Raw genomic sequence first — 12,533 nt, 5'->3', positions numbered from 1 at the left:
TTGGCGTCTGCAAAATGGGTCAGTGACATTCATGCGCTCTCGGTGCATCCATCATGCACTCAGTTTGCTCCAGGGGGTGTCAGAGTGTCATTGAAGCATAACCCTGCCTTTGTGCCTACGGTGGTTGGGTCATGCTCGCCGATTGACCTTAGGTCGTTCTCTTCGCTGCCTTTCTACTCCCCTGAGGAGAAGTGAGCCCGTTCTCATGTCAGGGCGTCCAATACCAACGCTTTCAGAAAAAGTGACAAAACGTAGTTATTTGACGCTAGCCTTTAGTGTCTGTGTGAGATGCTCTTGGGCATCCCGTACAGACTGGAAGTGCTAGTTAGCTAGCGCTAGCTAGGTGTTGACAGCCCCCCGAAGCTCCTACCCTTACCATAACCATCATAAATGTTAGTACCTGAATCTAAGTCACTGACTTTATGTATGTCGACTGGCTCACGGCCGATGTGCTAACAGGTAGGGTTGGCCTCCCTTGTGTTGCTGCAACGCAGCAAACGGGGGCGTTTCAAATGGATGCTGAAGGTTACCTTAAGCATAAAATCCTTACGCTTTGTCACGCTGTCAGTTATGATGCATTGAGATAAGAATGTGTTGGAGGAGCGGTTGCATGTGCTGTGTCCTGTTCGTGCCCTGCGCATTTACATGGACAGGACTAAGGGGTTTTGGAGAAGTGACTTACTCTTTGTGTCCTGGGCTTTGTGTCACTGTTTAAAAACTATACAGCGAATAATATTAAGAAGTGGAATGCAGGTAGATGATACTGATCCTCGTCTCTATGGTTTGATTATTCATTGATGTGTTGGTAATCCCTCGGGGCTCCAGTAGGGGGATTGCGCTTCTCTCCCTCATTCAGTACAGACGAGTGAAGGCGAGAGCTGCGTGTGTGTGTTTCTTCAACCTTCTCCCGTTACTTTTCCCCTTTTTAAGGTAATTGCCACTCACATAGTGCTGTAAACCTAAACACATGTTGAAAGGACACTTCGTTACATTACTGTGGTGTTATATGAGTTAAAGAGTTTTTGAGAGACGTGTATGTTGTTTAAAGAGTTTGGTGCTAATTGAGACGATGTGTATGCCAGCAGCCGGAGACTTCATGGCTCCGTCATGTCTGAGTCCCGCCATGTCCAAGTGTTTACTTTGTAGCTACTGCTACATCCACATATTTTTGCTGTAAGGTTTCTTGTATTTTTATCACTATAAGGGTGAGTTCATGTCATGCAGAGACAATGAATAATGTTAAAAGTACAATTCATTTAAGTTTTATGTGAGAACTCAGTTAAAAAGGAGTATTAAAATGTCATTTGATAACTTTGGTTAAAACAATTCACATTTCATATGGTAATTTAGTTAAAACGATCATTTAGAATGTATTAAGAAGATATTTGTGACTGTGGTCCTGAATCTGATGAGTGCATGAATATTGAAATGTATGTTTTTTGTATACATTGTTCAAAAACTCATTCAATACAGATGAGTGAAGGCGAAAGCTGCGTGTGTGTGTTCCCCTTTTTAAGGGCACAACAAGTATTTTGAATGTTGTCTGCGTTGTAGCGTGAGTTAAATAAGGGTAGGTGGACCCACCACACGTGGACACCGCGATCACCAGCCAGTCAGGATTGGCGTAATGAGATAAATGCTTCTGAGGAATACGCAGGAAGTCGCATCCCATAGTGAGACATCTCTCTCATGCTACTCTGAGAACCGGGGTTACACAAGTAACCTAAAGTTATAGTCATTATTTTACTTCATTTAATTCATTGTTTCCTAATTGAAATATAGGTAATATAGGTAAGAACTAATCCAACCTTCTTAAAAACATATACATTACATTCATTACCATATTAATATTACTTTATTTGCCATGTCTTGGAACACAAATGCACAGCTTATACACTTAGCAAGAATTCATCATGAATCAAACAAAACAAACACAAATCACAACACAAATCGAAACACAAACCATGAATTAAGTAAACTACTTAAGGATTAGAACAAGGACTGAATGACATTTTTGTCTCAGGAAAACTCACCCCTGTGAAAAGCGGTCATGATCTCTATTTTAATTTCATTCCTCTTTTCACGTGACAGGTTTCTGAGACATGGAGCTAGACTTAAAAGAAAGAACTCTTCCTCATCTGCAGACTGTTTTAACACATTCATCACCTGACTCTCAAACTCATCCTTTTGTCCCTTCCCTTTTTTGGTCTTGCTTGATCCCTGTGGAGGTAGATGTATGCTCCTGGGACACATCAAGAGCCAGAGATACAGGGTCAGGCAGGGTCTCAGAAGATTCGTCAGTGGTCAAAAATAAAGGGTAAACAGGGAGCTGTGAGATACTTTGGTCTTGTAAAGGGTAAAGGTTTCAGGTGGTGCTGAGGTAACCTGAGGAGAAGAGGACCTCTCTTCTAGAGATGGGGACATATTGGAGGAAGTGGCCCTCTCTCTGACATGTGGCTCTAGGAAGCTCATAATGGAGAAATACTTCCACGTGGTCTTGTGTTCTGTCCCTGAGATTTTTCCATCGCCTTTTACACTCTTCCTCTAAATAATAGGAGAAAATGTGTCGATAATAGTATATGAAAGCTACATATCTTTAGTCCTACTTCAATTAAGACACTAGATGTAGAGCTATTGAGGGAGAACACAACAAAAATAAGGTAGGTTTACATTCATTGCCTACCTAGAACAAGCTACCTGACTTAAAACACACCTGACATGTCTACTTGACTGGAAATGTGTTTTCATGGTCTTTTCCAGCTGAAGACCCAGTTTCTATTGGCCACACGTGTATTCGTCACTGCACTTGCACTTTGCTGGACGCAGCGATAAACCTCCCTGGCGTGGCGCAAGGCATTGAAAATGGGTTTCATAGTGCAGCGGTGCTGTCGTCACAGTCTATCTGAAACGGCCAAAACCATCTAACAACATGGAGGGAGAGACAGTGCTGGTCGACACTGCTGAAGCTGAAGCTGTCTTGTAAAAGGGAAAAAAATGGTTCAGTCAGTGTTTCCCACACATACATTTTTCTTCAACGGGCCCCCAAGGTTAGGCGACACAATGTAGCATTTATCAGAGAATCACAGAGTTACTATGTTACAAGTCGCGACATGGTGGATCATATTTTACAGGAGGAGACCAGGTAAAGCGACAGTGAACATACCAGTCAGATGTCATTTGTTAGCTACCACACTGGTTTTGTTTTGAAAGGCTACGTCGTTAACATGTCTCCTCACATTCCACTTCTGCTGTTTTACTAAAGTTACTCTAATGTGTTCATTAGTCTTGTTTAAGTTAGGTGTGGCGTGGGTTGTGTGGGTGCTGTACAGTAAAGTTTTTTGTGATGAGTGATCAATGTTTTGAAAGCTGTTTTCAATGTGTCAAAATCTGTTTCAATATTTTAAAAACCTTTGACAAAATGTTAAGACCCATGCCGAGTGTCCAGTTACCAGGGTCTACACATGTGCCAGAATTCTCTCCAATTAAACAAAAATAAAGCTAAAGTCATTGTTTCTGGTGCCAAGGAAGAATGATTTAAAGTCAGTGCTCAGCTTAAATCGGTAATGTGGTAAAAACCACAAACCAAACCAGAAATCTTGGTGTAGTCATGGGCTCAGACCTTGATTTTAGCAGACACATTAAGACAATTACAAAGTCTACGATCACCTGAAGAATAGTTCAAGGATTAAAGGATTTATGTCTCAGCAGGACCTGAAAAAAAAGGTCTCCTTAAAAGATCAATTAGATAGTTGATCACATTACTCCAGTTGTGAGGTCTTACACTGGCTTCCTGTCTGTCAAATGATTGATTTCAAAATGCTGCTGTTAGTTTATAAAGCACTGAATGGTTAAGGGCCAAAATACATTTCTGATCTTCTGCTACGTTATGAACCATCCAGACAGGTCTGCTTTCTGTCCCAGAGTCAAACCTAAATATAAAGAAGCAGCGTTCAGTTTTTATGCTCCATATATCTGGAAAAAACTCCTTGAAAACTGCAGGTCTGCTGAAGACCTTTTTTGTACCACTGTCTTTAATGAAATCAAATTTAAGGCTGTAGATTAATACTGTACTGTAACTTTTACTGTCCTGTTTTGACATGTTTTTATTTTCCAGTTAACTCTTTTAAAATGTTTTATCCTGTTTTTATTTTCTATGTACCTTTGTATTGTATTTGTATTGTCTTTTTTATATTTCCCTATGTTGCTTTTGTGTTTCATGTAAAGCACTTTGTGCTATACAAATAAACTTGCCTTGTCCTGCCTTGCCTCTAATCCATAAGATACATTATTATAATTCAAGGGCTAAACACAAGTCAGTCATTTTCCTGTTTTGGTTGTGACTCCTGGTTAATGCTATGTGTCAGCTCAGCACTTTTAAGGCAATTCTACCTGACCTTATAATATATTGTACTTAATAAATCCATGGCCATAACCTTACATCCATTATTAACCATACATTCCTTTTATTGAAATATGTGTAAGAAATAAATAGATTTTTTGAAAAGATACATCTCTTTAAACTTGGGATATGGAGATATGTAAATGTGTCCTATAAATATATTCTCTCTATTGCCAAACACAAATCACTGCCCCCTCCCTTAACTGGATTTATTTTTGACCTCGTGATCTGCTGGTAAGATGCCCCTGGAGATGATCCCAGACTTCATCAAGCGTCATTAAACAATTTGTCAGTCAGGGAGTATATCAAACCTCTCAACTAAACACTGCATCTTTTTCATTTTTAAAAGCAAAATAAAACATATGTGAAGAAAATTTTTATGGTGTTAAATGATCCAAGTTGGCAATCCTTTTTAAAATCCATTCCAAGGAGATAACTCGTGTCCAGTGTTAATGGTAAGACCATCAGCCTGAATTTTATTTCAGATATCTGAGATTTGTATATCATGTAACTATACACCAGCGGCATTTCATTGCTTCTCCAAATTTAAAACTCATTACTGGCTGTGAAATCAAAATTAACAGGACACAGTTGCCTACTATAAGCTATGTCAATTTAAAATAATTTCACCCTCTTTATTGGAACAATTAATCTACAAATTATGCAGTGCACTTTTGGAATTTACCATTGGGTACACTGTGAATATTAATCGTACTTAGTTTTTATAAGCACAATCAAGTCCCAAAATATATAAACCAAATAATATTGTCATCTGTTTCTAGTTATTTTTTTCATCAAGGATTATGTATAATGAGTACAATGATATTTATTTTCAAGATTGATAGGTAGGTCTTTTGTTGTGTCACAACAAGAACTTTGAATTATATATCAACAATGAGGATAATAATATAGTTGGTAAAATGTTAACTATACATATATGTAGAAAATGAAACATGCTTATTCATTTATACACACAGAACATATCACTATCAACCAACAAGGTGTCAAGGATTCCTGACCAAATTGAGTAGGGCTCTTATGCTGAGAAGGCAGACTGGTTGTGTATAAAAACAGCAGCTCTCAACGTCTGCTCCAACTGACTGGCATTTAAGACGGGTGAGTGCAGTCAACTGTTCCTATAGCATGTTTCTATGACATTATTAGACATTATCATTGTTAATTACTGTAATCACTGTAATAATATGCCGATTCAGTGTTTCCATTTTCAAATTATATTAGGGTTTGTGTGTTGTATGTAGATTGTTTATTGTATTAATCTTAGATGAGATTACAAAACAATGGAAAAATTACACTGGTCTACCAAAAACTTGTTTTGTAGGATCTTGACATACACAGGACACCAAGGGGTTTCTGTTTTTCATCAGCTGAGGTAAATTCTTCAAATCAAATATAATCATAAATTTGTCAAATGCAGGTTCTGTAACAAATGTATAACTTGTGTTTTAATCTCTCGTATTTTAAGTCCCCACTAAAGAGCCACCATGAGTACAGATGCGGAGATGGAGCAGTATGGCCCTGCGGCCATTTACCTTCGAAAACCAGAGAGGGAGAGGATTGAGGCACAGGCTGCACCATTTGATGCCAAAACTGCATTCTTTGTGGTTGATGCTGATGAGATGTATGTCAAGGGAAAACTTGTCAAAAGAGAGGGTGGCAAAGCCACGGTTGAGACGGAAGGTGGAAAGGTAGGTGAATAATTATACAATTTTAAATATCATAGTGAAACATAAATGTTTGTCCATCTGTTTCAACTGTGATAGTTGATAGTCTTCAAACTTTCAAAATCTCATAATCTTTTGACCCTATTCAGACGGTCACTGTAAAAGAGGATGACATCCATCCCAGGAACCCTCCAAAGTTTGATAAGATGGAGGACATGGCCATGATGACTCATCTCAATGAGCCTGCTGTGCTGTATAACCTCAAAGAGCGTTATGCATCATGGATGATCTATGTAAGCTTTTACTTTACTTGAATGTGTATATAAGGTAAATAGCATTTATATGTGTATACAAATGTTTAAATACTGTTTATTCTTTCCTATTACAGACCTACTCTGGGTTGTTCTGCGTTGTCGTGAATCCCTACAAGTGGCTTCCTGTATATGATGCTGTAGTTGTTGCAGGATACAGGGGAAAGAAGAGGATTGAGGCACCACCCCACATCTTCTCCATCTCAGACAATGCCTATCAGTTCATGCTCACTGGTAAGATCAGTGCTAGTGTGCGAGTGTGAAAGTGTGTACTTAAAGTATATTGAAAAAACAATAAATATGGCATTCATGTGAAGCATGTATGTTTGTATTCCAGATCGCGAGAACCAGTCTGTCCTGATTACGTAAGTACAAAACACACTACCATGTAAATCTTTATTAATTTTATTAAATGAAGCAGAATCTTGACATTGTGTTTTTATTCCCCAGTGGAGAATCTGGTGCTGGAAAGACTGTCAACACCAAGCGTGTCATCCAGTACTTCGCAACAATTGCAGCTCTTGGAGCTAAGAAGGCTGAGCCAACACCTGGCAAAATGCAGGTAAAATAGTTTTTTTAGGATAAAACTCTTAGTGAGAGGAAAGTTGATTTGAATGTATTGCTCATGTCATGCAAATCTTCTCATGCAGGGCTCCCTTGAGGACCAAATTGTTGCAGCCAACCCTCTATTAGAGGCCTATGGTAATGCCAAGACTGTGAGGAACGACAACTCCTCTCGTTTTGTAAGTAATTCAGGAAATTTAAAGCCCTGTTCTAATTGCTCTAAATGTGATGCTAATAAGGATCTGATTGTCTAGGGTAAATTCATCAGGATCCACTTTGGCTCAACTGGAAAGCTGGCTTCAGCTGATATTGAAACATGTAAGTTTCAACCATGGTGTAAGTTTAGAGCTATCTGTGCAAAACATTGTGTTTAATCAATGGTAAAGGTTTGGCAAACTGAAATGTAGGGGTTGCAATACGGGTGAATGAGAAACATTGCAATTTAAGTACCAGAAGGAAGAACATTATTATTTATTTATGTTAACAATCTCTAGGTTTTTATACTGTGTATATATTGGTCTATTCTGTACACACATGTATTGCATGTCTGTGGGTCCTGATTTAAATTTTTTACGTAGTGGTGAAACTTAAGATGAGTATAGTGTGGTTGCAACCAAGGTAATATATATGAGCAGGCATAACGCTGAGGGATGAGAGTGACTACCATTACATTTATCTACAATGTGTATGTGTGTATGGGATGGATAGATATTTGCAATCACTAAGGTTAGAAATAAGGCGAAAAGAAGGCAACTGCAAAGAGACAACTGATACACAACTGCAAAGAGACAACTGATACACATCTCCATGTCAATTTATCTTGTTATGCTTAGATCTGCTAGAGAAGTCCCGTGTCACCTTCCAGTTGTCTGCTGAGAGGAGTTACCATATCTTCTATCAGCTGATGACTGGCCACAAGCCTGAGCTCCTGGGTAATAGACATATTGAACATAATATTTTAACCATACTAGTAACAATAACACAGGAAAATCTCATGTATTTTGTTTCTGGTCTTTCAGAGGCTCTTCTGATCACAACAAATCCATATGACTACCCAATGATCAGTCAGGGTGAAATCACTGTCAAAAGCATCGATGATGTGGAGGAGTTCATTGCAACAGATGTAAGATCACACTGTGATCACACATTTCTCATTATACAACACAAGGTTGTATAACGAAAATAAAGTTTGTAGTCTGCACACGCAGAATGTACCAGATAATTACAGGTGTATTAAAATATGTTAATATTAAATAAATAAAATAAAATAATAGGCTATACAGTTATTCATATAGGCTATAGGCCAATTCATACCCAGAACATTCCGCATTGCATTTAATGAATTTGCATCTGGGTCGAATGTAAATAGCAGCAACAAGATTATAATTAAAAATTAATCGATAATTGATCAAATCAAAGTTTAATAAAATTACATACATTTCTTTTCTGTATAATGCAGACCGCTATTGACATCTTGGGATTCTCTGCTGAGGAGAAATTGGGCATCTACAAGCTGACTGGAGCTGTGATGCATCATGGCAACATGAAATTCAAGCAGAAGCAGCGTGAGGAGCAGGCTGAACCTGATGGCACTGAGGGTAACTGCTAAAATAGCACCAGTCTCATAATGCAAATTGTCTGGTGTGAAATTTACTACACAAGTGACTGTGTATTTAGCACTTCTTGTGTTTCTCTCCATCAGTGGCTGATAAAATCGCTTACCTCCTGGGCCTGAACTCTGCTGATATGCTGAAAGCTCTGTGCTACCCAAGAGTCAAGGTTGGAAATGAGATGGTGACCAAAGGTCAAACCGTGCCACAGGTAATAAAAAGAAATTTGATGTGTGAAAAATGTTGGGATATATCTGCATTTTGATATGAATATTTTATTCTGAAAAAATACCACACTAAAATCCTTATTTCTAGGTCAACAATTCTGTCAGTGCTCTGTGCAAATCCATCTATGAGAAAATGTTCTTGTGGATGGTCATCCGTATCAATGAGATGCTGGACACAAAGCAGCCAAGACAGTTCTTCATTGGGGTGTTGGATATTGCTGGATTTGAGATCTTTGATGTGAGTAGTTGAAAATATCTCAGCAATTTCAACCTTATTTTGGCATAAAATTAAATGTTTTTCTGTAATTACAGTTCAACAGCTTGGAGCAACTCTGCATCAACTTCACCAATGAGAAACTGCAACAGTTCTTCAACCACACTATGTTTGTTCTGGAGCAAGAGGAGTACAAGAAAGAAGGCATTCAGTGGGAGTTCATTGACTTTGGTATGGACTTGGCTGCCTGCATTGAGCTTATTGAGAAGGTAAGTAATCACTCTGGTAGATGTGATTTTTTGATTCATATGCAGATGTTTGGTTCCACAGTTAAATCTTTCAAAATCTGATGTAAATTTCTCTTAGCCAATGGGAATCTTCTCCATCCTTGAAGAGGAGTGCATGTTCCCCAAGGCCTCTGACACAACTTTCAAGAACAAGCTGCATGATCAGCATCTTGGCAAGACCAAGGCCTTTGAGAAGCCAAAACCTGCAAAAGGAAAGGCTGAGGCTCACTTCTCCCTGGTTCACTATGCTGGTACAGTGGACTACAATATCATTGGCTGGCTGGACAAGAACAAGGACCCCCTGAATGAGTCAGTTGTTCAGCTCTACCAGAAAGCTTCAAACAAACTGCTGGCCTTCCTGTATGCAGCCCATGCTGGAGCTGATGGTACGAAATTAATATGCTTCTTCTTAGTAAAACAGATGCCCCAAGGAATACCCGTGGATTCAAAAACATTGTGCATTTTTCAATATGGGGAGCAATGCAAAAAGCATGGTTTCAAATTGCTGCCTGTGCAGTTAATAATGTTATGTGAGAGGCATGGAGTTTAGCAATGAATACAAATATGTTTTGTTATATTGGTTTGCTTTCAACAGCGTAACTTCATAAGTTGCAGTGATATTTATACTTCTTTTTTTTGTGAAACAGAGGCTGCTGGTGGTGGTGGCAAGAAGGGTGGTAAGAAGAAGGGTGGTTCCTTCCAGACTGTGTCTGCTCTTTTCAGAGTATGTATTGTGTGATATTTTTGGATGATAATTAAAAACCTAAAATTAAGATAATGTTAACCAACTATCTTTTGATGCTGATCCACAGGAGAATTTGGGCAAGCTGATGACCAACTTGAGGAGCACTCACCCTCATTTTGTACGTTGCCTGATTCCCAATGAAACAAAGACACCTGGTAAGTTAATAATCCACATTTCTGCACTTTCTAAACAATAAATCTTACGCAAAACACCTTTGCAATGTGCAGGTCTTATGGAGAACTACTTGGTCATCCACCAGCTGAGGTGTAACGGTGTGCTGGAAGGCATCAGAATCTGCAGAAAGGGCTTCCCCAGCAGAATCCTCTATGGTGACTTCAAGCAGAGGTGACTGCAGTTTTCATTATTAGCAAGTCAATTTTATTTCAGAAGAGATATTGAGGAAAGATGGGAGGTAATTATAAGTAACAACATGATTTTCTCTTGTAGATACAAAGTATTGAATGCCAGTGTGATCCCTGAGGGACAGTTCATTGACAACAAGAAAGCTTCAGAGAAGCTGCTGGGCTCCATTGATGTGGACCACACCCAGTACATGTTTGGACACACAAAGGTTCATCCTTTAAAGACAATATTAACAGATTAAGTTGTCCTGTTACAGCCATGTGTACTGAGAACTGATTTGATTCACTTGACAACACAGGTGTTTTTCAAAGCTGGTCTGCTGGGTCAGCTGGAGGAGATGAGAGATGAGAAATTGGCTTCACTGGTGACCATGACTCAGGCTCTCTGCAGAGGATACCTCATGAGGAGAGAGTTTGTTAAGATGATGGAGAGGAGGTATGATTCTCATATAGTACAGTGATCTTTATGTCCACATTTATGGTTAACATATATTTTTGTTAAATTGTTATCCTCAGCACTTTATCTATCTTCATTTTTCAGGGAATCTATCTATGCCATCCAGTACAATATCCGATCATTCATGAATGTGAAAAATTGGCCATGGCTGAAACTGTACTTCAAGATCAAGCCTCTTCTGAAGAGTGCTGAGACTGAGAAGGAGCTGCAACAGATGAAGGAGAACTATGATAAGATGAAATCAGACCTGGCTGCTGCCCTGGCAAAGAAGAAAGAACTGGAGGAGAAGATGGTTTCTCTGCTACAGGAAAAGAATGACCTGCAACTCCAAGTGGCTTCAGTAAGTAGGAAACAAAGCAAGTGTGATTCTGTCACATATACACTTCACAAACTAAACACTGTCACTCACATTTTCAGATATAAAAAGAGGCCACATACATTCCTTGTCTTCTGATGGTCTATGTGCCTTACCAAAGCTGTAACCAAATGCCTGTTTAAAATTTACTATAGGAAATTGAGAACCTCTCTGATGCTGAGGAAAGGTGTGAGGGGCTCATTAAGAGCAAGATCCAGCTTGAAGCTAAACTCAAAGAGACAACTGAGAGACTGGAGGATGAAGAGGAAATCAATGCTGAGCTGACTGGCAAGAAGAGGAAGCTGGAGGATGAATGCTCTGAGCTGAAGAAAGACATTGATGACTTGGAGCTCACCTTGGCTAAAGTGGAGAAGGAGAAACATGCCACAGAAAACAAGGTTCCAATTATTTTAAACCTATCATCTTTTAAACGTAGACTATATAGATATAAAGTGATGGAAATAATGCACCTTTCACATCATTTCAGGTGAAAAACCTGACAGAGGAGATGGCATCTCAAGATGAGTCTATTGCCAAGTTAACAAAGGAGAAGAAAGCCCTCCAAGAGGCCCACCAGCAAACACTTGATGATCTCCAGGCAGAGGAAGACAAAGTCAACACTCTGACCAAGGCCAAGACAAAGCTGGAGCAGCAAGTGGACGATGTAAGAAAACAGTTGTTTTTTTTCTGCGGGGTTTTGCCCTGTAATTACTTGGTATTCTTGGTATTGGTGCTCTGTCTTTTCAATGCCTCAACTATCATGAACTGTCATCTGATAGCTTGAGGGATCACTGGAGCAAGAGAAGAAGCTCCGCATGGACCTTGAGAGAGCCAAGAGAAAGCTTGAGGGAGATCTGAAACTGGCCCAGGAATCCATAATGGATCTGGAGAACGACAAGCAGCAATCTGATGAGAAAATCAAAAAGTAAGTTTTTCGTTTGTTTCAGGTTATTGATACTATTTGTAGATCCCAGAAATTACATTTGATCAACAGTACAAACAATGACAGTGAAAGCTTTCTTGGTATCCTCATCAAGGAAGGACTTTGAGATCAGCCAGCTCCTCAGCAAGATTGAGGATGAACAGTCTCTTGGCGCTCAGCTTCAGAAGAAGATCAAGGAACTCCAGGTGACATATCCAACTTACATATATGTAATGTTAAATACATGCAATTCAGACTCAGTAAAAAAAAAAAAATTATATTATATTCCAGTTAATAAACCTTCTATAATCAAATCTAGGCTCGTATTGAGGAGCTGGAGGAAGAGATTGAGGCTGAGAGGGCTGCTCGGGCTAAAGTAGAGAAGCAGAGGGCTGACC

General features: G+C 39.2%; 1 protein-coding gene across 1 annotated transcript in view; it reads left to right on the top strand.

Moving 5' to 3' along the window:
- The first annotated feature begins 5,901 nt into the window (after positions 1-5,901).
- Positions 5,902-12,533, top strand: part of LOC123958623 (myosin heavy chain, fast skeletal muscle-like) — a 13,210-nt gene continuing 6,578 nt past the window's right edge. The window contains exons 1-23 of the mRNA XM_046032106.1: positions 5,902-6,116; positions 6,239-6,374; positions 6,470-6,626; positions 6,730-6,757; positions 6,843-6,954; positions 7,043-7,135; positions 7,211-7,274; positions 7,790-7,888; positions 7,976-8,079; positions 8,416-8,554; positions 8,659-8,777; positions 8,882-9,031; positions 9,106-9,276; positions 9,374-9,680; positions 9,942-10,018; positions 10,107-10,194; positions 10,267-10,384; positions 10,487-10,610; positions 10,701-10,837; positions 10,943-11,198; positions 11,369-11,611; positions 11,701-11,877; positions 11,993-12,138. Of these exons, the coding sequence (XP_045888062.1) occupies positions 5,902-6,116; positions 6,239-6,374; positions 6,470-6,626; positions 6,730-6,757; positions 6,843-6,954; positions 7,043-7,135; positions 7,211-7,274; positions 7,790-7,888; positions 7,976-8,079; positions 8,416-8,554; positions 8,659-8,777; positions 8,882-9,031; positions 9,106-9,276; positions 9,374-9,680; positions 9,942-10,018; positions 10,107-10,194; positions 10,267-10,384; positions 10,487-10,610; positions 10,701-10,837; positions 10,943-11,198; positions 11,369-11,611; positions 11,701-11,877; positions 11,993-12,138 (3,260 nt within the window). The remainder of the gene's footprint in view (positions 6,117-6,238; positions 6,375-6,469; positions 6,627-6,729; positions 6,758-6,842; positions 6,955-7,042; positions 7,136-7,210; positions 7,275-7,789; positions 7,889-7,975; positions 8,080-8,415; positions 8,555-8,658; positions 8,778-8,881; positions 9,032-9,105; positions 9,277-9,373; positions 9,681-9,941; positions 10,019-10,106; positions 10,195-10,266; positions 10,385-10,486; positions 10,611-10,700; positions 10,838-10,942; positions 11,199-11,368; positions 11,612-11,700; positions 11,878-11,992; positions 12,139-12,533) is intronic.

Source organism: Micropterus dolomieu, linkage group LG02 (assembly GCF_021292245.1).
Source record: "Micropterus dolomieu isolate WLL.071019.BEF.003 ecotype Adirondacks linkage group LG02, ASM2129224v1, whole genome shotgun sequence".
Taxonomy (NCBI): Eukaryota; Metazoa; Chordata; class Actinopteri; order Centrarchiformes; family Centrarchidae; genus Micropterus; species Micropterus dolomieu.
The sequence above is the reverse complement of the archived record's forward strand: the minus strand, read 5'-3'. Positions and strand labels throughout refer to the sequence as shown.